Consider the following 26,684-nt stretch of genomic DNA (forward strand, 5'->3'; position numbering starts at 1 on the left):
ACATGTGCATTCATACGCATAAATGCACAGCCAAACACACACATTTATTTAAAGACATAAAAGAGCAGCGCCGTGACAATGTGACAAAATTATGACAAATGTATCACGTTGAAGAGGGGGTCGACATCACATAAAAACAACAGCAGGTTGGCATGCGATGGAAAAAAATGAAAAAAATAAAATAAAACGTAAACTAGATCTTCCCCGCTCAATAACGGAACACTGTGTCTGTCCCTCAAATCTACCACCCTGCGCTACAAAACAAACCCACTCACCCCGCGTTTATATTAGGTTACCTTCGTCTCGCTCACTGCCAAAGCCGGAGAGCAAATGGATTTCGACTCCCGCTGATGCACAGGGCGGCGGTCATGTCTTTGATAAGGGTTAATGTTTGATTTTTTCTCTCCTGCGGAGGATTCCATGACAGCCACCAGTGATGGAAAAAGTACTCACATTTTGTCCTTAAGTAAAAGTATCAATACTGCAATGTAGATGTACTCCGTTACAAGTAAAAGTCCGGAATTCAAAATGTACTTGAGTAAAAGTATGAAAGTATTGGCCTTCAAAAAGTACTTAAAGTACCAAATGTGAAAGTACAAAATGTTTGAAAATAGCAGATCAACAAGCTCACAACGCGTCGCATCGGCTATTTTCAAACAGTCTATGTTTAAAATAGGGCTAAAGTGATTTATGTATTTTTTATAATATTACAATTTATATCTGAAAAGTAACTAGTAACTAAAGTTTTCCAATAAATGTAGCGGAGTAAAAGTACAATATTTGGATCTGAGATGTAGTGGAGTAGAAGTAAAAGTATTGTAAATTGGAAATACTCAAGTAAAGTACAAATAACTCAAAAGTGTACAGTACTTGAATAAAAGTACTTAGTTACTTTACACCTCTGACAGCCACCACCCGATTCTCAGCCTTCGGTCCAATGAACAATTGGATACATCATGCAAACCTACAGTTAGCCTACATGTTAACTCTTATACTGCTTTGAACGTTCCTGTTCGCCCCAATCCTCCAGGGACCTCTGTGCCAATACGCCCGTTCGTTCGTTTGATGTTTTTTATGGATTATGATAAAAGTCGTCCTTGCGCAACTTTTGAATGCATAATTGGTCGTCTGTGTCATTTTGAGGACAGCCGGAAACCTTTCATAAAAAAAAAAGTAAACAGACTGTCCTGGCTCCGCCTGCCCAGAGCGACTAGCTGCCAGGGGCGTCAATTGGGTATGGCAGGGGTATGCAGCTGCCATACCTTGACAGGGGGAAATAATAAAAATGTACTTTTCATCGTGCCTGTTGCTAAGGTATGGCAACATGACTGGTGTCTTCACCAGACACCAGTCATGTTGCCATACCTTAGCTTGTTCTGAACTGACGCCACTGCTAGCTGCTAGCAGCATTGAGGGACTATATTGTTTTATGCATCGGGCTGTTAGTAGAGAAAGAGAGAGAGAAACGTTGGTAAAAGCGATCATTTTGTCGGAAATCAGTTGTTTTATAGTATTAGTAGTATAGTAATTGTAGTAGGTAGTAGTATTTAGCAGTACTAGAATATTGAGATGTATTAGGCCAACTCAGCCTCAACTTGCTGGTATCATTCCGCCGAAGTGCGACCCAACCCCCCCTGACCGATAGAAATAAACTTTGTTAGAATTAGGATTACACAACCTACCCGTGTTGGTGACCCAGGACCAGCGCCCATGGTGGTGGTGGTCGTGATGATGACGATGATGATGATGATAATGATGATGAAGAAGAGAAAAAGATCACTGTAGCCATTGTTATTGAAGATAAAAAGATTGAAGAACGTAGGACGTCATCCGCTCCCGACCGGATCAAAAGCCCGAAATTGGAAGCGATCCCAGACTAAGATGGTGCCAGTCGCGAAGAACCGGGGTCCAAAAATGGATCAAGAGCCTCGTGATATTGTGGAAACCGATCCCGACGGAGCTCGACCCCCGTGTAGGATGGATCCCCCCGCCCGGGGGCTCACATCGCCGCAGCAGCAGAGACCCATGTACCGCCGCGAAAAGACGGACAAACTGGGCGATTTGGCCAATGAAGAATGGCTTCCGCGTAGAGACCCCTCGGAGAACAGAGGCCACGATTCTACTGTCCAAAGTAAGACTTCCAATCCAGTGCATGTATGTATTGTATAGTTGTATACTGTATATAGTTGTATACTGTGTGATAACAGAGCATCCGTGTGGAACTGGAAGCCTGGGATGGGGGGATGGTCAGTGGGTAACGGTTTTCCATTGCGACGTGTTGCCACTCCGACATTGGGATCCGGTCTAGAGCCCGCCTACTGCATCCGGCTATTTACACGTACACATACATGCAAGAAATGTTTCCGTATCCGGACCGGATCAGTAACTTGATCCAAGCAGTTAGGATCCACGTGCTTTGTTTGTTTTTGTCGCTACTCAGGACACACGTGGAGTTCCTATCACGCGCGTGCACGTACCGCGTGTAGTGTACGTGCACTGCACAGCCTACTAAGATTATTTGATGGGAATTTAGGATTTATTGGCTTAGTTTGTGTGTGCGTGCGTACGATGCGTGTGTGTGTGAGAGAGAGGGAGAGGTTTCTTTTTATCGTCATCATCATCATCATCATCAGTAGCTGATGATGTAGCTTTTCAGTTCAATTCAAAGGAGCTTTATTGGCATGAGAAAACATACGTTTACATTGCCAAAGCAAGTGTTACAAATAAAAACTGTTGAAAATGGGGAACATAGTTGGAGGGAGTACAGCTTTGTGTAAACAGAGCTATGTTGCATTGTGACATTTTATATAGGTATACAGGGTATAAAGGGAATTTCACTGTGACAGTAAATGCATGGTAACTATTTACTATAACTGCATTTTATGTTATATATGAACTTATTGTAAGTCATTTGCTAAATGTCAAAATTGTAAATTGATTTGTTTAGATATAAACTATTTGATATTTTCCTGGCTATGATTTTAGATGATGAGTCGACGATGATGATGAGCCTACTTCTTCATTTCCACATCGTGGTCGTCCAAGGACAAGGATAGGTAAAGAAAAAACAAACTTTTTTCTGTAAATCAGACTTAGCACCATGCACATGCTCACATAGACATCAAAGGGGGCTTGAGCCCCTGCCCTTTTATCCATCTGTAAAAAGTGCCCTCTCCAGACCATGAATGCTGTTTTTACATAATTACTATATATATATATATATATATATATATATATATATATATATATATATTTGTGTGGTAAGCAGGAAGTGCATAGAATGTTAGAGAGGCAGGGGTTGACATTTCTAAAACGGCCTTTTGATGAAAATAGTAGGCCCCCAACCTCCACGCATTCTGCTGTGACGCGTTGTGAGCTTGAAGGTGTACTATTTTTCATGTATTTTATAGTAATTATGTATTTGTATAATTTACAGATCGACCATGGGCTCGTGTACGAGTCACACAAGGATGTGTGTGTGTGTGTGTGTGTGTGTGTGTGTGTGTGTGTGTGTGTGAGAGAGAGGGCGTCACGCATTCTGCTGTGACGCGTTGTGAGCTTGAAGGTGTACTATTTTTCATGTATTTTATAGTAATTATGTATTTGTATAATTTACAGATCGACCATGGGCTCGTGTACGAGTTCAGCAGACCCGGTGGAGCCCTTCCGGAGGAGCCTGGCTGGAGTGAAACAGAATGGAGCCCCAGGCCCTGTGCAGGCTGAATGACACACACGCACGCACGCACGCACGCACGCACGCACGCACACACACATATACACTCTGTAGACATGTAGTGTCACAGTGAGATAAAGAGAACCCTGAAAGCTGAAGCAGGATTCAGGCTGAAGCTCATGTCACTGTGTCAATGTTCTGCACTGCTCTTACTACTGCTCTTACTTCTCTTACACACTAAAAGTGTGTAAAAAGACACTTTTTCTTGTTTTTATTTTTTTGAATTTGTTTGTAAACAACCACTGATCATAGGTGTGATGTTACTGAAGCCAACAATAAAAGGCTAAAGAGAGATTTCTGCCTGAAAATGTATTCTTCACAAAAATGCATTTTTCTCAGCTTTATGTTCTCAAAGAGCTGTTTTTAGGCCACATTCTGCAGCTTCTAGCTAATGAACAGAACAAGATAAAAGCTCGAAATCTTTTTCTGTTGCAAAGTAGACATTCTATTCTACGTTGCCATATAATTGTTGTCTTTATAGTCGAAACCAAATTTCTCCAGTAGGCCTTCAAAGATGAGCGACAATTCTCAATTTAGCTGGCAGTGGATGGAGCTTTTTGTTCAATTCTGTGGCAGTAAAAGAGTTAACTGTGGGCACACATGTGCACGTGCTAAAACAGTAAAATTGACACACCATTACCTGGCTGTCAGAGGTGTTAAACAAATGCAGAAACGTTGCAAGCCTTTTTTTTCTCCGATTTCTGGATCTGAGGTTGTTCAACCACTTACTGTACGTCATATTATTATCATATCATTTCGTGAAAATAACCGATCTACAAGCTCACAACGTGTGTCACACCGGGATGTGTTGTGACCTCATGGACCGGGAATCTTCGCTGTGTGTGAATTTTGGGGAGAAATGTTTCAAGTGTTTCGATATTTTTGTAAATGTTTAAAAAAAGTAAATAAATAGAACATGTGCATGCCCAAATATGGACACCAAGTTTTAAAGAGGTTAACAACATGAAGTAAGAAAGCATCTCTTCTTCAGCTCTTGTCAGTGTATGACGCATGTGAAACCTTCCATTCAGCAGTTTCATAATCTGTTATAAGAGCTACTATGGCCATGGCCTAGTTGAGGCCCTCAGACAGCATTGGACCCTGTCACATAATAGTTGCTGTGGGAAGAAATAGGCCTCAACTTTTTATCGTAATACCCTACTTTGTCGTACTTCAGTGTCAGACAAAAGAAGAGGAAGAAACACGACGCGTTCTGAGCTTTTTAAAATGTTGAATCCTGGGCGCTCGCTGGCCTAATGGTCCAGGCGAATACCACGTAGGCATTGCCACATAGGCATGGATGCCTGGCGGCATCGCCGGTTCGATTCCCGATCCGGACTAGCTTTGCCGCGTGTCACTCCCCATCTCTCCCCCAGTTTCCTGTCGGTCTACAACTGTCCTATCCAATAAAGGCATGAAAGCCTGTATAGAAAGTCGATGGGAGCCCAACTTGATGTGGATAATTCTATGGGTAATTTTCAAAATAAAGTTTGGTATCCAAGGCTAAAATCCATCGTTAGGTCCTAAAGAAGCCTCAAAAAAGGTTTGGTGCTTTTATCTGCTTCGTTTCGATAATTTTGTTAAGCAAACCCACTAATATGGGGTTTCCACCCGACAGCGACATTTGCAACACAAGAGGATTGTGGAAGTGGAAGAGAGAGAGAGAAAAAGAAAAAGAGAAAAACATCAGGACTGCGTTAATACCAACAACACACAAAACGGAGAAACACTTCCCCCTGCAGAGCATTCTAATGAATAGCAGTGACCCGGTGACCTCTGCTTATTGGCTATTATCCATTCCGCCCCAGTAAGTCAGTCCTTTCCGCCCGCTGATGGAGTCAGCAGGGATTAACCCTGCCGGAGCGGAGCCTCCTCTGTTTACACTGAGAGCATCTCCATTCACAGCCCTGCCTGCCTGCCTGCCTGCCTGCCGCGAGCGCTCATTCTCAGGGAGAAAGGGAAAACACGGGAAGTGACCTTTGCGCCCACAAAACAAACAAAGCAAATAGCAGGAGGAAACAGAATTATTATTTAAACCCATTTAGAACGGGGTACACATTATTGTGTGTCGTTATTTTATGCTTTAACTATTGAAAAATAGCAGATAATACAAGCTCACAGCGCGGCACCGAGTGCCGCGCTGCGAGCTTGTAGATCTGCTATTTTTGAAAAAATGTGAAAATTATAATTTTGACCCGATTCTATAAGTGTCTTTTGAATCCTTCTAAGACTTTTTGAAAAACCTATGTTTCTATGTCGGCAATCTGGCCAGCCATCGTCAAAGAAAAGGTCCTTTTCACTTAACTGGAAGCTCAGTTAGTCTGTTCTTGAGAGACTACTATGTCAGTGGTTCTCAAACATTTTCATGTGAAGGACCCCCAAAATTATATTTATTTGGCCACCGACCCCGATCTCAAAATATTTAGTTCCAGGGACCACCCAGAAGCAAAATTTGAGTTACAAAGTCGTTCGCTTTGAAAATACATATAGTCAAAGACTTGCACACATTTTCACGACTTTTTCAAAAATAGCAGATCTACAAGCTTTTGTGAGCTTGTATATCTGCTATTTTTCACTGGTTAAAGCATTCAATAATTTGAGGCCTAAATGGGTTAACAAATTAAGCTGTGCCTGTGTATCTGTCTGCGTATGCTGTGTGGTGTGCACGTCCAAGATTCTCATTGTTACGTCCCATTATGGGAGTGGGACAAGAAATTATTGGGATTCGGCTCCCTTGACATCGCAGCAACAAAATGGAAAAAAGAAAAGCGATAAAATAACAATAGTATTGATTGAAAATAATAAAAGCACGTATTAAATTAAATATAATACAAGTGCAAAATGTGTGGTCATGCACTGTGTCTGTTGTATTTCTTCCTCTGCATTGTTCAAAAGAGCAGAAAAACAAAAGTAGAATATTTTATCTGAAAAGTTTCTTGCGCTCCTTTTGTGCCGGTCTCTCATTACAAAGCCAATCATTTTGTGTTGTTTATGGTTGCTTGATTCCATCATAATGAAGCCATTGTTCCTATCTAAGAACTCATTAAAGAGTTTAAACAACAAATCTTCTATTTATTGAGTGAAAATGTGGTTGAAATGAGATGGCAGGTAGGCTACGTGACTCAGCCATTTGAATGGGAAAGGCACCCTCTACTGGTCAGGGAGGAGAATAGCAGCACACCAGAGGCGGAGATGTAAGCCTTGCATTATTCAGTGCATATGAGAGATGTCTGAGTAAATTACATGAGTGCATCGTGAATTAAAAGCACCCCAAAAAGAAGTAAATAGATGTAAGCCCTTTAACCTTGGCGTCGATTAATTTGGCCATGTCATTATAGGGGAACAATTAACATACAGTATCTACAAATTAAACACTTAAAGAAAGAAAAAAGTCATTTTGGGGGTGAACTACTCCTTTAAGCCTTATTTACATTTTTAACATTTGATCTACAAGCTCACATTGCGTCAACGCATTGAGGGCTTGTAGATCTGCTATTTTCAAAAGATTTGTATACATTTTGAACACAATGAGTGCTTTATACTTTTGGTACTTTAAGTATATATGTGTGTGTGTGTGTGTGTGTGTGTGTGTGTGTGTGTGTGTGTGTGTGTGTGTGTGTGTGTGTGTGTGTGTGTGTGTGTGTGTGCGTGCGTGCGTGCGTGCGTGCGTGCATGTGTGTGTGTGTGCGTGTGCGTGCACGTGAACTGTATTTGGTCGACACACCTCAGCTGTAGAACGTGTGCTTCTGGTGGATTCTATACGCTTCCACTCAAATTCACTCCACTCGCTAGAGGTTAACAATACAACTGCGTTGGACGGGGCTGAACTCTGTGTGTGTGTGTGTGTGTGTGTGTGTGTGTGTGTGTGTGTGTGTGTGTGTGTGTGTGTGTGTGTGTGTGTGTGTGTGTGTGTGTGTGTGTGTGTGATGATAGGGGTTAGTGACATGCTATATTCCATGCTGACCAAAGAGTTCTTAGAGCTCGTAGATAAGCGTAACCAAGCCTCAACAAAATCCCCCCCATCTCTCTCTCTCTCTCTCTCTCTCTCTCTCTCTCTCTCTCTCTCTCTCTCTCTCTCTCCCCCAAATGATCAGAATACTGGGAAAAAAAAGAAAAAAAACACACACACGTACCGTGCAAACTACAAAAGATGCAATTCTGGGAAAATGCAAGTGTGGTTGTTGTGACACGAGTAAAGGCCCATTCCCACTGGGCCAGATAATCAGATAAAAATACGTCTCCATTCAAGTGGATAGATATTTTTATCTGTATCTTACCATCCACTTGAATGAAGACAGATATTTTTTTATCTGATTATCTGGCCCAGTGGGAATGGGCCTTCACACTTGCAAATCAATCACGTCTTACCACTTGAATTTTCCCCGTTCAAGTCAATGGGGAAACTTAAATCACTAATAAATGAATGGCCATATATGTAAATCTCTTTCAGTCTTTGTCCCCTTTATGCCCATATATGGAGATCCCTGATATAGCTTAGACTTAGCTTTTGTATTTTCCCATTCAAGACAACGGAGAAAGTGTATTCACTGATAAATCTCTTGCAAGCAGACGAGTCTCGGTGAAGCCGGGTCCATTTGACATTTTGGCCCAAGTGCGTGCCACCAAAACTATGGGAGGAGTAGCGTGGCTATGGCCCTCTACAGCCTAGATGATTTGTGTATTTTGAAATGTCTATAATTGTTCTACACTGCATTTTTCACTGTGGTGTATTTGGCACTGTATTATTATTCCTTTTGTGTTTCTTTTTCATATTTGTTATTCTTCTTCGGCAGTGTATTCGTTTATGTATGACTATATCTGGCCATTTGAATCAGAGATGTATTTACTGTGCATGGATGTAATGCATATCCTTCACCTGTGTGCGCTCCTTCTCGACCCAGTATTTTTCCATTATGCAAGGTCTGATTGAGTGTCACTCCCCGCAGATTGGCTCTGATGCCATCCGGTTGTTTATTGTCTCTACGAAACGTTGGTTTCGTATTCTGTGTCCTCCTAATAAATGTGCATCGGCAGCTAAGTGTGCGGCTTAACTTTTTTCATTGATAGGAGTTGCGTGGCAACATAAAGTTTCTGCGGAAAGATGGAAGAAGGAAGTCGTACAGGTAGTCTGGTTACCCTGTTAGAGCAACCACACTAAAATATGTACTGTACATGCAAATACACTCAGAGGTGTCGCACCAAATTCTGGACACAAGGATTCACTCACATTTTGTGCTTTAACTATAGAAAAATTGCAGATAGCCTATACAAGCTCACAGCGCTTCAACGAGTTCCCCACTGTGAGCTTGTAGATCTGCTATTTTTGAAAAATCGTGAAATTTAGTGCAAGCCTTTGAATATTTCAAATCCTTCTAACGTTTTTTGAAAAACCTGTTTCTATGTCAGTGGTGCTCAAACTTTTTCATGTGAAGGACCCCCAAAATTATTTGGCCATGGACCCCCATCTCCAGGGACCCCCCAGAAGGCAACATTTGAGTTACAAATGTTCGCCCCTCCACCTTGGGCCCTAGTAACTCAGTCCCACTCCCCCCCCCCCCCCCCCCCTGTGATGCCCCTGCATACACTAAAACAGACGGAGACTGCATGCTCACATATAAGATCCACACACAGCTAAATCCACGGAGCATTTCATTGTGTACACATGGCTGAGTGGGAAGATTGTCCTTGTAAAATGAGATTTGACACATAAATATCGACTTTGACCAAATTACATGATCTATTAACCACTTAAAAGGGGAAAAAAGTGAACTATGTCATTGATATACCTTTGGGTTGTTATGTGGAACTAGAAGCTCGGCCGCCCGTCTAGTCAGCGACCTGGCCAACTCGGGAACAATGTAAATAGGGAATGAATGCCCCGCCCTTTAATGCAAACCCCATTATACCTGTTGTCATAGGATCCGTTTTGACCATCTGTTTGCGTATGTCCATTTATGCCCATATATGGAGATATATGTCTGTCTATGTCCATTTTATGCCCATATATGGAGATCTCTGTAGGACCCGTATTGACAATCTGTTTGCCTGTGTCCATTTATGCTCATATATGGAGATATCTGTCTGTCTACGTCCATTTTTTGCCCATATATGGAGATCTCTGTAGGACCCGTTTTGATTATCTGTTTGCCTGTGTCCATTTATGCCCATATATGGAGTTATCTGTCTCTAAGCGTCCATTTTATGCCCATATATGGAGATCTCTGTAGGACCCGTATTGACCATCTGTTTGCCTGTGTCCATTTATGCTCATATGGAGATATATGTATATGTCTGTCTGCATCCATTTTATGCCCATATATGGAGATCTCTGTATTTGTTTGTCTGTGTCCCTTTATTCCCATTATGGAGATCTCTGTATCTGTCTGTGCCTCCGACTGTTTTGCAGACACCAAACTCCCCCTTTAATGCAAACCCCATTATACCTGTTTTGTGTTGACTCATGTAGTCTAATACATTTTTTGAGGTCCAAAAAACATTTTTGAAAAAAAAGATTTTTTGAAAAAAAAAAGGCCCAAACTCGGGAAACTCTGGGTTTGCACAGGTAGGGTACCAATACAAACTCGGGAAACTTGGCTAAAGGGATACTGTCACTTTAAAAAGTCATCTTAAAATATGAGTTAATATTTTATGATGTCATTATGGGAATGCGCAATTATAAGCCAATCAAATTAATTGACTGTTACTTAGACTACTTACTGTACTGGTCAGCTGTTGTTGGGGGGCGAGGGGCAGATTACACTGAGTTTCAGACTATTTCAGAGCGTTTTCAGAGAGACCACGTGACCTACTGTGTCATACTATTATAATTTTGGGGCGTGTCAGCGGGCCTTTAAAAAAAAAGGTTTCTAGGCTGAAATGGCACAGAATAGTAGGAATGACCCGTATACTGGATTTTGGGTCTTGCACTCCACTGAGAGAACCCATTGTTAAAGTGCAACCTATTTATTATAATATTTTTAAATCACATTAGAGCAGGGGTCTTCAACGTTTTCAGGCCAAGGACCCCTTAGCTGAGAGAGACATGAAGCAGGGACCCCCACTACATATTGTACCAGTAAGACTCCCTTATCGGGAGATAAGCAACCACCAGGTCGCATGTATACACACATTGGCCAGTTAAGCCTCTATCAGAGTCCAGGGTGAAGGGCTATTCACTTCACCGCGGTGTAGTTTTCTAGCTATCTCCTAAAAATACATAACAAAGCCTAGGTGATAGCTAGGAAACTACAACGCGGTGAAGTGAATAGCACTTCACCCTGGACTCTGATAGAGGCTTAGAGGCCCCCCAGACGAGATGCGATATTGCATGAGATCAGAACTCGGAGCCGGGGGTTGATCGGTGTTCATTTGAAACGACAGCGATCCTCTGTCTTGAATTCGGGCCCGGTATATCCCGCTGTGCCAGTGAAATATCTGATACCTTTTCAATCGAGCCAGATATCCTGGATTGACCACCCCTAGCGATCTCGGGCCAGGGTTGAGTGGGGAAAAAGTTTTATTTTATTTTTTCTGGCAGTTGATTGAATAAGAAACAAGGCTCCAGCCTCCACAGAAAGACGGTTCTCAAACTATGTGTCCCGACCCAACGTGGGGTCGCGGAAGGTGCCATGGGCTCGCACATTGCCGACCAAAAGAATAAAAAATAAATAATGAATATGTCTATAAAAGAAACGCTAAAAGTGAAGTTGTTGCGACCAGCGTGAAGCCAACGGACACGTTCCCAGCCTTTATACTGTGTATAACGTGTATTTGCCCTTCAACTATAAAATATATATTGTTTTTTTATGAGACATGCATTGTAATTAGGCTATGCTCCCAAATACATATTATTATCGTCTGTTCACATATTCAATGAGTCCCGCAGTGCAACACCAAACAAAACAAGAAAAAAGAAACTGCGTTTGAAATTGCCTACTTTCCAGTATAATTTCAGTTACTTTACATTGTGGAACATTTACCTGTAGGGTTCACTTGGTTCCATACACTGTCAAGTTGCACTAGGTCAATTTAGAGCCCTTAATACACGGGTGCCTCGCATATTGTGATTATCCCCACGTGTTGTCGTGGGGAAAGGCTTTTTGTGAGGTGATAGAATAACCTACACTCTGCGCAGCCAAAAAAAAAAGGGAGGAGGAGCTGGCTTGATATAATCTGAAGCAATCCCGTGTGCTCATTCACACAAATCCTTTACAATAATTGTAAAGGATTTGTACCCGATGACCCGAGAAAGTTTAATATTCTCGGAAGAGCTCCCGACGAGTCCCGAGGCCATAAAAATACCATTAACATAATCCGATCGTGTCGGGGTACCGTACAAACCCAAGACCGAGTCCGGGGCCGACCGAACGATTTTCCCGGGGGGTCATCCTGAAATCTGATCGGGATGAATCGGCCCCGGGATCTGCTCAGTGTGCACGGGGCTTTAAGTGGCATTGGTTCCTGGGTGTAGGAGGAAATGTGTGATACAGATTTTAATTGATTTCATAGATAGATTCATAAACTTGCACTGTCAGTCTGTTAGATTTGTTTTAATGTGTTTTTCTTTCAGACTTTTAACCACTTAAATCGTCGTTACTTACTAAACTTGACCTTTCACTCTGTATTCGTACTTGGTCTGTCTACACCAAACCTATTTTCCAAAAATAGCCAATCTACAAGCTCTCAACGACTCGCAACGTGAGGCGCTGAGCTGAGTGCTTGTAGATCTGCTATTTTTAGCTAAAGTTCTCCTCAGAATTGGGATGCGAGGGTTCAAGTTGTTAATTTTAATAGAATTATCCAATCACACCAAGTTTTGGCGGCCCCCCCTGTAGCAACTCTGAGGACCCCCTATGGGTCCCAGACCAACTGTTGAAGACCCCTGCATTAGGGTGTAATTTCTACAGAAATGGGAAATAGTGTTTTGATGAGAAAACCTAATTTCAAGCATAGAAAAGATAGGGATTTTTTTTTTGTATTTTTGTTCTTTATTTACCCAGGGCAGTAGCTGAGCAATAGTGCTCATTTTCAGCAACGCCCTGCACATACACACAGAAACACACATTTAAAACCACCACAACCACAGTCTAGTTTAGTTGATAAGTTGAATACCAAGGACCCCAACAGAAACAAGACAGCAAGGGCTTTTTGGTGTGTTGCTTTTAGACTGGGTGTTTGGACTGTACTTGTTTGTGCTTTACTACATTATTTTGTTACTTTTGACTGTACTTTTGCTGTATAAATGTTTGTCTAATAAAATATACAATCAGTCTAGTCTTCTACTGTTGGCCACTGAGCAGCTGCAGTTCAGTGCCTAGCTCAAGGACACTTAGTGGTACTCAGGGTGGTAGTCGGAGAGCCACAAGCACAAAAGCTCAAAGAGGGTTGAACCTGTGACGACATGACATCACAGGTCTTCTCAAACTTGGGCCCTGTGGCTCCCCCGCCTATGGTCCGGGGAATCAAACCGGCAACCTTCCGGCAACAAGGGCGCTCCTATAACTTTTAGGCCACCGCTGCCCATACAGTACAGTATATGTACGCTGACAGGAGGAGTCCGACTAGTTGTTGTTGTTGGAATAAAAGTAGAAGAAACGCTGCGTGGGTCCGTGAGTAGTACAATAGGCTGAAAACAGGTGCTCTTTGGAGAGGGTATAAGTAGATATTGAGGCAAAAAAGATTCTAGTTCCATTCCATTGTAACAGAAAACAGTGCACTGATAAAGTGGGGAACTAAGAAAAATCCAAGGCAGCTCCGTTCAGTTCAAGGTGGAAAACCAATTTTATTCAGCTCATGGCAGCATTAAAAGAAACGACTAACGCGTTTCAGCCTCGTTTGGCCTTCATCAGGGTCCGCTGAGTTGTTGTTGTTGTTGTGAGGAGACAGGATGTACTTGTTAGCCATGGCAAGGAGGGGAGCACCCGTGGGCACTCCGGGGAAAGGACCACTGGACCCGGCTATATCAATGTGGGAGTACGGCAGAGGGTTCTGAGAGTCCACGCCACACTTATCCAGACCAGAGGCCATGATGAGGAACGCGGCCGGGGCCTGGTGCCCTCGGGGCGTGGCAGTAGACGGCTGGTTGCCGCACTGGAGAACGTCCTCGTACTCCGACCTCCCTCTGTGGTGGTCGTAGTCCTCGCGCCTGATGCTGGACACTTCAAACATGTCCCCCAAGAGCTCTCCGGCTTTCTGCCAATGTGCTGCGGTTCCTTCGCGCCGGGCCGGGCCGTTATCCATGATGATAGAGTAGTTGGGTCCCATGGCGCGGATGGCGTGGCCGGTCAGAGTGGCGATGGTGACCAGCTGGGGGTTCACCTCGTGCGCGGCGCGCTCCTTCATCTCGCAGAGCAGGTCCACCATCACCATGCGTCCCTCTGCGTCCGTGTTGCCCACTCTCACCCGCTGCCCCGCGCGGGACACCACCAGCTCGTCGGCCACGTAGCAGTCTGGACCCACGCTGTTCCTCACCATGGCCATGGCGCCCACCACCTTCAGGTGCTTCGGCCTGAGCGTGGCCAGCATCTGGAAGAAACCGGCCACGGCGGCAGCTCCACACTTGTCCCTGTGCATCCCGGCCATGGCGCCCCCGGCCTTGATGTCCGCGCCGCCGGTGTCGTAGGTGATGCCCTTGCCCACCAGCATCAGAGTGGTGTCGATGGGAGCCTCGCCGCAGTACTCCAGGTTGATCACCCTGGCCTGGTGACGGGGCACGGTATTGGCGCAGCGGTTGACCGCGGCCAGACAGGGGTACTCCCTCTCCAGGTCCTGCACGTCTTGCAACACTTTCACCTGCACGGGGCTGTTGGCGAAGAGTTCCTGGACGTAGTCGGCCACGCGGGGAGCGGCCATGCGCTCGGGGTCGGAGCCGCCGATGTCGCGGCACACCAGCCTCCCGCTCTCCAGGGCCTGGGCCACGCCCACCACGTGTTTCCCCTCGGCCTCGTGTGTCACCCACAGGCCCAGGAGCGCCAACTTGTTGGGGCTGTCCTTCTTCCCGTCCTCCTCCCGCACCTCCAGGGGTGTGTAGAGCGCCTGGAGAGCGCCAAGGGCCGCCACCAGGGGGCTGTGCTTGTAGTGGGGCTCGTGAGCGGGACAGACCAGCAAGGGGCGCTGCATGCCCGCGTCCACGGCCCGCCTGATGGCGCGGCCCGCGGCGTCGGCGAAGCACCGGGCGTCGTCGTAGTCGCGGTTCACCGGGCCGGTGGAGGCGAACACCATCCGGTTACCGGGGAGGCCGGGTACGCACATCAGCGCCACCTCGTTTTCCTTGACGATGCTGTGGTCCAACGAGTAGTATTCCTTCAGCGGCACTTTGAGACATTCCAGCGGTGCGGGCAGCGAGGCCTGGCTGTGGGCCACCAAGACAACGCCGTCAAACGTCTGATCCTTAAAGTCAGTGGTCCACTGCATGGGCTGGATGTGAGCCATTGTTTATACTACTTTATTATGCTTCCTCACAAACAGAGTGGCGTCTTGCAACCGGTTCCACCTTATATACAGTATGCACATTACGCTGCCACTTGGTGACATCAGAGAGTATAATGTATGTTTCCATAGCAACCCAAACAATACACAACTGCACCGGCAACCGGACTATAGTACCTGTCCGACTTTCTTCTTCCATCCATTTACATATATGGGCATTTCAAGATATGGGCTTAACTCACCCACTGCATATGTCGAGTTTGACGAGCTATAGTTATGGGTCCACTCTGCTTATGACGAATATGACGAGTTATCAATTAGCTTTAATAACTATAAAACAAAAAAGTATGATCGCCGATTCGCCGTCCATAGCGCTCTATGGACCCGCCCTATTCACAAAAAACGGATCTGGATGTTCCAGAACGGAAATGGGGGGGCGGGACAACGACGCCTGTATCCTGTCTGCCGAAATGTCATCCGGTTCAATGTTGTGCAACACCAGCGTGGCGCTCCGTCGGTTTCGCTTTGAGCGATGGAAGGCTGTAGTGCTTTGTTGCTTACCGTGCCTGGATCGTATTGTGAATGCAATCGGTGAACCATCGCGCAATGGATTCGCGCGCGCGCCCACGTTAAAGGTAGGCAAAATCCTGGCGGTGTGGACCATTAGAAGGGTCTTAAAAATAGCGGTGGGTGAGTTAATATTGATGACATCAGGGATCTCCATATATGGGCATAAAAGGACAAGGATTGACACAGAGATCTCCATATATGGCCATTAATAGCGACCGTTTAGTATAAGAAACGGCACAGCTTGTCTCTGTCCATGTATGCCTTTTTTATGGTCTCTGGGTTTGCCGTGCTGACATCATGCTCTGACATCACTTTGATGTCAGGGGAACCACACTAACAGAATCCCTTTTATGCCCATATATGGAGATCCCTGATGTCATCAATATTAAGCCCATAACCAACAGGACTTCATATGAGAATGCCCATATATGGAGGCCACATCAGCCACATACCACACTAACAGAATCCATATATGGCCAAGACAGCCCATATCTATGTGGCTGGTTCTACAGACAGTGATCTCCATATATGGGCATAAAGGGGATAGTATGTATGATGTCAGCTGTCATAGACATCATAGGTCTCACAGCATATCTCCATCTCCATACACAGTACATGGATCTCCATATGTGGGTACCAGGGGTCTCCATACAGTATGGGCAACTGGTCCGATATACATCACTGGCCAGATGGCCAAGATAAGACATGCCGACCTGTCGCCCTTATAGTCCAGTCATTTTAGGCCAAAATTAGGCCAAACCTAGAACAAATTGCAATAGTAGCAAACTCAACTGATTTTGTATCCTCAATATGTCCTTAGTGAGGGAAAAAAAGTCCCAAGGAATCCCACCGGGGCAAAGTTTTGAAAACGACCTATCTACCTTCACTTACTATACACTACAATATAATGGAAAAAATGACTGAAAAAAAATCTGCTTTAAGTGGGATGTGAGGGGTCAAACTAGGGGTTTCTCATCATGCTGAATCCATTGCAGGCATTTGTTTTGCACAAAAAACATTCTGTGGGCTAGAAATGGCCTTAGAAAACAATACACGTATGGGTGCGTTTTCATGTTAGTCGGAGGCCTTAGGGTTTTTCTTTTCTCGTGCTAATCAGTCTAAAAGTTCAAAATTTTGCACAGATGTAGCTCAGGGCATGCTCTAATGATTTAGCTAGGGCGCCCGAGTCTGCGACCTTCGGGGTCGCCACAGCACCAACAAAACTCTGAAAAGTGATGACTCATTACTTTTCATCACTAAAGTCGATGGGAGCCCAACTTGATTTGGCCGCTGTGGCGACCCCGAATGTTGCAGACTCGGGCGCCCTAGCTAAATCATTAGAGCATGCCCTGGGCTACATCTGTGCAAAATTTTGAACTTTTAGACTGATTAGCACGAGAAAAAAAACCCTAAGGCCTCCGACTAACATGAAAACGCACCCATACGTGTATTGTTTTCTAAGGCCATTTCTAGCCCACAGAATGTTGTTTGTGCAAAACAAATGCCTGCAATGGATTCAGCATGATGACAAACCCCTAGTTAGACCCCTCACATCCCACTTAAAGCAGATTTTTTTCAGTCATTTTTTCCTTTATATTGTAGTGTATAGTAAGTGAAGGTAGATAGGTCGTTTTCAAAACTTTGCCCCGGTGGGATTCCTTGGGACTTTTTTTCCCTCACTAAGGACATAATGAGGATACAAAATCAGTTGAGTTTGCTACTATTGCAATTTGTTCTAGGTCTAACCCTAAAATGACTGGACTATTAGGCGTCTTACTGGTTTATTAGTGAGTTAGTTTTCCCCATTGACTTGAATGGGGAAAATTCAAACGGTAAGACGGAATTAATTTGCAAGTGTGACTCGCGTCACAGCAACCACACTTGCAATTTCCCATCTTTCTGGTCTGAAGAACGTCCTGATACTGCAGCCATAAACTCCATCACCATCAAGTCTAAATCAATGGAGCAATATGTATATTTTAGCTGTAGTGCTAGGCACTAGGGCATTAACGAAAAAGTCGACAAGTCGACTCAGTCGACTTTATTACAAAAGTCAACTCCCACCAGAGAAAGTCGAAAGTCGAATTTGAAAAAAGGAAAAAAAGATAATACTTTCTATTGTGAAAATAGCCGATCTACATGGTCACATGCGAGGCGTTGTGAGCATGTAGATCAGCTATTTTCACAATTTCTGCCTCTATATATTTGACAATTTGGACCATGTTTAATTTGCCATTTTAGAGGTATTAAAAAGTCCTTAAATTAGCACTTTAGAAATGTGAAGATACCCTCTATAGTCTATACACTTAAACTTTATGTTGGTTTGTTTACAGTTGAGTGAGAAAACAATGTTTCACATTAAGTTAATCACGTGGGGACCCCCTGGGGGGTCCCGACCGAGGTTGGGGGGTCGTGAGTGATGTGATGACGTCATCAAACGATAAAGTCGACTTCAACTCAACTTTTTTTCGAGTCGACTTGCAAAAATCACAAGTCGTTAATGCCCTACTAGGCACTCCAATACGTGTCTGTATGTCCATGTGTATAATTATGTGCGTCCCTGTATCCATATGTCCTTTTGTTCTTTTTGGACAATATCATGATGAGCTCATATTATGTACAGTGGGGAAAATGATACTGTCCTTGTGTATACTGTGTGTGTGTGTGTACGTCCCTATCCATAAGTCCCTTTTCTGATCAGACAATATAACGATATTATCTGGGAAATGTACTTGCATTAAAATAAGTTTCGATGCTGTTATCCCAGATTCAGATCTAAGCTTCTCTTCCCACACTGACAAGATAACGGGAAACAATGGGCCCGTTAAATCAAGCACTTTACGGCCAAATTACACCCATATTTTGATTAGTGTCTGATTCAGAAATATAAGCCAGCTTTAGTCACTTTATTTACACTATATTTACGACCAGATTGATGAATCGGGCCCAATCTTCCCACCTCTAAAGGCCCAACTACGACCTCAGAAAGCCCAACTAAGACCGGCGTTTATGAACCAAAAATATATATATATATTTTAAATCACCTAGAGACTACAGTAATGCACTTTTTACTGGCCTCCTGAAGAAAAAAAGAAAAGAAAAAACATCCATAACGTTGCGGCTCGGCTGTTAAGCAGAATCACCAGAGAGAGCGCATTATTCCAGTTTTATTACCCGGCTTGTTTAAATGCTTGATTCTGATTGGTTAGTTGCTGAAATCCGCGGTCTGTTATTTCTGGATAACAGACCGCTCCGCTCTATAACAGACTGCTGCTAATCAAAGACTCAGAGCACCTGCTGCACTCAAGCTGCACTGTGTGAATCTTGTGCTGTATCCAACATGTCAGCCATGTAAACAACCACACAGCGACATTTAGAACTAAACGTTGCTCTCAAGAATGTTTTTAAAAATATTTTAAGCGAGAAATAGACAATGTAGTATCAGAAAATGGATTCTATTTGATCAGCACTTCCTTGTTTTCAAGGGCGACCGTGTCGCGCTGGGAGGACGAGGACGCCCAGCGCGACACTTGTGGAACACTTCCAGCCGTCTGTAAACAAGGATATACTTTGTTTTGTTTTTAGTTTTGAGTCAAATTATTAATTTAATTCAGTAGCCGGGTAATAAGCAAGATAAATACTGGCTCCTTGGGGGTTGTCCATATACCGGTATAACATCCCTTCGAACTGATAACTCCCCTCAGCTAGCACCTCGGGGAGTTATCAGTCCGTCGGGATGTTATATATGGACAACCCCCGCGGAGCCAGTATTTATCCCTTACTGAGCTGCTTTGCACCGGCTTCCTGTATCATTTCAAATTGATTTCAAGGTCCTCGTCCTTACATACGTACAAAGCCCTTAATGGGCAAGGACCAGGCTACATGGCTAACTCCCCTGGCAGCTACATGCCCTGAGGAACACTGTGATCATCTGCCGCTGGTCAATAACAGCAGAAAGAAGATCAGGGATAGCTATTGTCAATGATGGAATTATTAAACTATATGGAACACAATACCTTTAGGGAATCCAACTCCTTAGATATTTTCAAAAAATCTTTTTACTTAGGCTTTGCACTTGGTCTCAGCTGCACGTTTGTATGTTTTTTGTTATCCCATTGTAAAGCATTTTGAGCTGCAATTCCTGTATGAAATGTGCTAAAAATTAAGTTTATTCTTATTTCACAAAAACATAATGTCCACTCATCCCTCCAACATTTTTATCTCATTGTAAAGCATTTTGAGCTGCAATTGCTGTATGAAATGTGTTAAAAATTACGTTTATTCTTATGTCACAAAAACGTGTCCAGTCATCCCTTCAAGATTAAAACATTATCTGTTTTTTTCCATGTCTGCCTCTTTACTTGTGTAAACATGAACCATATATATACCACATCGCCTCTAGACTTATGACAAAGTGCAACAACAGACCAGAAAATGATTTCTCTATTACCATCCGATAGGGCGCTCAAATAGCCCGGATAGACATGCATGTGGAACGCTCTACCAAATAAAACAGGCCTTTTAAATTGCGGTTTGGATTTCCAGCCTTGGGTTGAAGGCAGCCATGGTGGACGGCTGTAGCGTTCATATGACACAGGGGGATAAGGAGAGCAAGGAGACTCTGGTGACTGGGTCTTCCATTACCTGCATTAGTGGCTTTAACCTTTCATGTTATACGATCTCCTTGGGACAGGATGAGACTCATACTACTGGACTACCAGTAAGAGATCTATCTCACAATGTAACCCCTGTTTGACCAGGCAACATGACTATTAAGAACTGTTCTCTAATTTTTAATAAGTTATCTATAGTGGCGTTTCCATAAAGCCTCTTAATGCGCATTAAGCCTTTTGCGCTTATATATTTTTATGGAAACACTTTCGACACAAAATTCGACACTTCAAACGCTTGGAGGAGGTGGATTTTGAGGTTTTATCGAACAAACTAAATGCGCATTAGAGAATGGAAACGGGTCAGACAATAAATGCAAATAAATTATGACGCTCTGGGTCCATATCGTCCTCCAACTTAACACTTTCCCCTGCCGCTTAACATCCATTGTATAGCAATATAGCCCACAAAACAAACCTGTTGTTTGTTACACATAGAGTCAAGCCATCCGTGGCTAACCCTTCCTCATCACACAGTGTTGCATGCCAAAAGTGGCCGATCTAAAAGCTCACAGCAGCTCGCATCCGCGTCTCCGCGCTGCTTTGTGAGCTTGCAGATCGGCCACCTTCCAGAGGACGCTGAAACTTGCACTGTGCAGTGATTGAGTCACAGCAGTCGTGCAGTGGTCACGTCTCGGTTCGGTCTGAAAAAATCATCCCGATCAACTCATGCGACCGTCGCTAATTCGAATGACACCCACAAATGAAACAGGCTAAATTCGCTTTGTCTTAATGCGAATTTCTGATAATTTGCTTCCTATTTTCGAATAAGCTTATTGAAACATGGCTTATATCTGACTTCGTATGTCTGTATGTACGGTATGACCATGTATATATTTATGTATGAGTATGGCATAAACAGCTGCAACTGATTGCAATATGAAGCTACAACTAATTTCACTAATTTAAGCGAGAGGGAGAGAGGCGGCAGCAGCCTGCCTGATCTTTAATATTTGCCACACCTAGCTGGGTGTGAGGCGCAGTTTACTTCACACTGGGTGTGACAATAACTCTTCATAGCAATAGTTGAGCTGGAAATGCAAAATGTGAAAATGCAGTGCTAGACCCGTGTTAGGACCTGGTTCGGTTGGTCACTGATATAATTCCACGTCTGACTCCGAAAAGAAAAAAGAAAATCGCACCTTGCATGGTATCAAACACGACACACTGACGTGCATATCTCCTTATATGGGCTGTTCTGTCCGTGACATCAGCTGTGGTGATGTCGGTTTCTGAGTATACTTTCTATGACGTTAGTCTCGTGTCACGTTAGTGACACCAACGGACATCTCGTGTGCATATACACATATTGACATCAAAGGGGGCTTGAGCCCCTGCCCTTTTATCCTTCTGTAAAAAGTTCCCTCTCCAGACCATGAATGCAGTTTTTACTATGGTGAAAGAAATGCAAATGCCCTCTTTCCATGCCATACCTGAAGGCAGCATTCAAGAGAATTGCCTTGTCAAAACTCTCCTGAACTTGAAAGCAGCGTCTTATGTTGAAAGAATTGTCCTCTCTGTGTAGAAATCCATGCTGTTACGCCACATCTCCAGTACTGACTTGGTTATGCTTAGTTCAGTGTGGCATCAAGCACCGAAAATTGCCAACCTCCAAGCTCACAAAGCGCCGCAGCGTGAGCTTGGAGGTCGGCTATTTTCAAAATGTTTTCAACAAAAGGCCCTTTTAGGATTTTCAGCCCCTGCCTCTCTAACATTCTCTGCAGGTCCCTGATTATGTGTTATATCTGATAGAGTGGATACATTCACAACTCTCTCTCTCTCAGATGAATGTGCAGGGGCGTCTCAAGGGGTAGGAAAGTGGGACTGAGTTACTGGGGCCCAAGGTGGAGGGGCCCTAATAACTTTATCTATTGAAAAATAGCAGATCTACAAGCTCACAGCGCGGCACCGAGTGCCGCGCTGCGAGCTTGTAGATCTGCTATTTTTGAAAAGTTGTGAAAATGTGTGAAAATCTTTGAATATATGTATTATTTGCTTCTGGAGGTCCCTGGAACTAAATATTTTGAGATCGGGGTCCGTGGCCAAATACATATCATCTTGGGGGTCATTGACATAGGTTTCTTGCACACATTTTCACGATTTTTCAAAAATAGCAAGATCTACAAGCTTGCAGCGCGGCACTCGGTGCCGCGCTGTGAGCTTGTATATCTGCTATTTTTCAATAGTTATGGGAGGGGGCCCGCAGTGAATCCTTGTACCCAAGGCCCAGAATTTGGTGTGACGCCCCTGTGAGTGTGTCCTACCTTCCACGCAGGAGGGTCTGGCCCGGGTGGTCCCAGCAACCTGACCAGGGAAGCAGGAACACTTGACGGTCTGGGAGCGCTCCTCGATCTTGTTCTTGTTACAGCAGCGATGGTTGGCCACCACCTCACATGTCCCCTGCTTCACCTGGTATGAGACTGAGACATGCACGCACGCACACACGCGCACACACACACACACACACACACAGACACATGCACGCACACGCACACACACACAAATACAAAATGTGTTGTGAGCTTGTAGAAAGTCTATAGTATCTTCTTCTTACAACATAATATATAGGACTTATCGGCGGGGACCTGAGTCCCGAGGGTGTGGCGTGCCGTGTGGGAAGTCAGAGGTCGGATCGGAAGATCTCCAAAAAATATTGATAAATCCACAAATCCCCATACATGGAGTCATAAAATGGATGCAGACAGACAGATACAGATATCTCCATATATGAGCATAAATGGACACAGGCAAACAGATGGTTAATACGGGTCCTACAGAGATCTCCATACATGGGCATAAATGGACGCAGACAGACAGATAACTCCCTATATGGGCATAAATGGACACAGGCAAACAGATGGTCAAAACGGGTCCTACAGAGGTCTCCATATATGGGCATAAAATGGACGTAGACAGACATATCTCCATATATGGGCATAAATGGAGTCACGCAAACAAATGGTCAAAACAGATCCTATGACAACAGGTATAATGGGGTTTGCATTAAAGGGCGGGGCATTCATCACCTATTTACATTGTTCCCGAGTTGGCCAGGGTGCCGACTAGACGCTCGGCCGCCCTTTGGGCGGCCGAGCTTCTAGTATGACAAATTAGACTGGCGTCATAGACTGACATAGATATTTGGGCATGCCCGACACGGAACATACTGTATATGGGCATAAAGGGACACAAACAGTCAACAGGTATTGCATAATCAGGCGGGGCATGCATTTCCAACTTCCATCGTTCCAGAGTAGGTCTAGTTAGTCCTTCTGTAAATTCACAAAATATCTGTGTGCGCCAACCGACTTCACACTCAGCATGCAGGGAGGACCCGAGGGAGTGTGGCTGCCGTGTGACCGCCAATCTGACCAATATATCCAAATATAGGCATATGGAGATCTGGTTGTCCACAAACCTATCTACAGTAGTATATGAGTATGCCCATATACTGTATGGGCATATACTGATGACATCAGGGATTTCCATATGGTAATAGACAGATGCAGAGATATCCATATATTGGGCATAAAAAGGGAGACAGACAGACTGGTATAACGGCTAAAATTCCCAACTTTGGTATCATTACCGACTTAATATGTTCCCAAGTAGACCTGTACCCAACAGGCACCAGTCCGTCTAAACCCATAGAACTTACGGTAACACTCCCCTTCACTTGATGACCATACATGAAAGCTAGATAGCATTTTCTAGGTTTTAGAAAAGTGTTTTACTGATTAGGTGCGTGGTCCACCTATGTTATTGTTTTTCTGGATTGATATTCCGATGCATTTGTTGTAATGTTGTTGATGTACTGACATATTATCTTGCTTATTATCTTGCTTATTAGTTATTATATTGATGTATTTACCTGCTTATGGTAAGTTCCTTGGATTAAAACCATCTGCTAAATGCCTAAATTGTAAATTGTATCTGTTTAAACAATTCATGACCAAATGCTCATCGCATCATTCACCAGGGACATGCTGGGCCCCTGATTCAGCCCGGGAAAAAGAGTTGGATAGGCCCTCATTGCGCGCTATAGAGAGAGATCTCTCTCTATAGCGCTGCTGCTACTCAAAGATTTGTGACAAAGTGACAAGCCAGTAGGCCAATTACATGAGTTATATTTTGTCGTTGTCGGGTGGAAACCTTGTAGGCCTATGTCCAAAACTGTTTGTTTTGTATTTATCATTTTTAAAATGATTTAAACTAGTGAAAACAGCCGTTGTGTGCTTGTAGATCTGCTGTTTTCACTACTTTTGTGTGATGGCCTTGTATGATGAAGCAGGGCTTTGCATTGCGAAAAAAATTACAAATTTAAAACTTGGGGATACAAGGTTTCTGCCCGACAATGACGATTTACTTTGTTGGCCGCCCAGCCCCCAAAATGGAACAAAGGCCAACATTTTATTTATTTTTTCTTCCTAATGGCCGGCCTGGACCGGCCGGGAATGAACCGGCCGTTCGGGAGTTGTCCCGCTTTTCCCAATGGCCAGCACGTCCCTGTCATTCACTATTGCACGGACAACACACATTGCAGTTATAGAGTACATAGACTTTTCTTTTGCACCGCAAATGTTTCTCAGTACAGTGCGTCCATTCAATAACAACACAACCGTGCCCTCGGATTTAAAACCCACTGTCTGTCACTGTGTTAACTTAAATCCCACAAGCTGCAAAAGAAAACAATAAGCCGTTTATTTCTCTGATTTGACTCATAGTTCTTAGTCATAATAGAACGTAGGCTATGTATTCCAAGGAGAAATCATCCATATTTCATGAGGGCTTACGGGTGAGCCTTCACAGCTCAGCGCATTGTGATGCGCCGACATACACTTTATTGAATGAACTTAAACAACACGTTTACATATTCTGCCCTGGGAGAATGGTTTGAGTCAGCGAGTGTGTGTGCGTTGGTGTGTGCGTGGCACACGCGCATGGTGCGTCACGTGTCTTCAATCAGTATAATTGCTATTCAAACAATGCCTCAAACAAACGAATGACTCATAATCACCCTTGATTATCTTCTCTTCCCAAGGGCCTCGTGTTTGCTTAATTAGAACATACGTACTGATGGTAAACGCTGAGTGTTGTACAACAGTCTCCTTCTGACCTACGGAGTTAACTTAAAAGCAGTGCCGCTGTAGCTACAATTTAAAATCGTGGGTATTTAAACTCTTATTAGAGCATACACATGTAACCAAATAGACCTGTAAGGGGTTTTTTCTTCCTCAAAATGACTTTCAGCCATATCAGATTTATTTCATTATGAGCATGTCACTTGAATTGATGCTGAGCTCACTATAATCTTTTGTCCACCGGTGGAACTGTTACAAAGATCTAAATGATGGATATTTAGGAACCAAATGGAGCCTTACGGGTCTGCAACTCGTGCAGATGGAACCAAATCAACCCTTACAGGTCCATTTGGTTACATTTGTACACTCTCAGAGTTAAGGACGACTTTACAGTGTATAGGTTGGTGTCCCAGAGATGAAGAATTGGATCAAATGGGGGTCCGTGGCCTAAGGCATATCAAATTGGGGGTCCTTGAAATGAAAAAAGTTGAGAATCACCAAGACCAAATAATATCCTTGAACAAAAAAGCAACTAAGGGAAATATTCTGTATGAAACCACCCAGTGTTTGAATGAGCATGTCGTCCTTGTCGGTTGGAAACCTCATATTATGTCCAAAACAGATAATTCTCTGGATTCAAATTCAAAAATGCAAAAAGAGCAGATCTACAAGCTCAATTTTCGTTGTTCTTATATAATAATTATAAGTAATAAGACATTCATTTATGAAAAAAAGGACCACTGATTTAGTTCAAATATGGAGATAGGAGGTTTCTATACCCGTCAAGAGCGAAGTGTTCCTTCCTTCCTTGATCTTTCTGAACCCTGCAGACGAGCAGCAGTGTGTTCTTTCCAAACCTGGGTTGTGTGCACTTGAAAGTCCACTGTGTCCAATTCTTAAGCAAAGCTCGCCCTCCCGTTGACATTAACACCTAAATCCTGGCTGTTTTTTACAAGAGAGGAAATCCTTGGTTATATTGTACCGCCAGTCAGGATTTCATTTCATCTGACGTGACTTTGTCGACAACTCCCAAACTTTCCACGCTCGGCTTTGCAGACAGAGACAGACAAAATACGAGCACATGTGCAATGCTCAGACCAGGGGTGTGGCAGCAAATTCTGGGCCCTGGGTACAAGGATTCACTGCGGGCCCCCCATGAATGATCTTCATAGGGGGAGGGGGTTTAACTCATTTAGACCAGGA

General features: G+C 43.8%; 2 protein-coding genes across 2 annotated transcripts in view; both read right to left on the reverse strand.

Moving 5' to 3' along the window:
• tafa4b (TAFA chemokine like family member 4b) overlaps positions 1-26,684 on the reverse strand; it is a gene marked incomplete at both ends in the record, with an annotated part of 95,687 nt that overhangs the window by 58,395 nt on the left and 10,608 nt on the right. The window contains one exon of the mRNA XM_080727944.1: positions 22,665-22,820. Within this exon, the coding sequence (XP_080584070.1) occupies positions 22,665-22,820 (156 nt within the window). The remainder of the gene's footprint in view (positions 1-22,664; positions 22,821-26,684) is intronic.
• LOC308286314 (putative aminopeptidase W07G4.4) lies at positions 13,535-15,163 on the reverse strand (the record flags this gene model as incomplete). Its single annotated transcript, XM_080727314.1, has 1 exon — positions 13,535-15,163. The coding sequence occupies one exon, from the start codon at positions 15,161-15,163 to the stop codon at positions 13,535-13,537; it is 1,629 nt and encodes a 542-aa protein (XP_080583440.1).

The sequence above is a fragment of the Nannobrachium achirus genome, assembly GCF_963921795.1.
Source record: "Nannobrachium achirus genome assembly, chromosome: 6".
NCBI lineage: Eukaryota > Metazoa > Chordata > Actinopteri > Myctophiformes > Myctophidae > Nannobrachium > Nannobrachium achirus.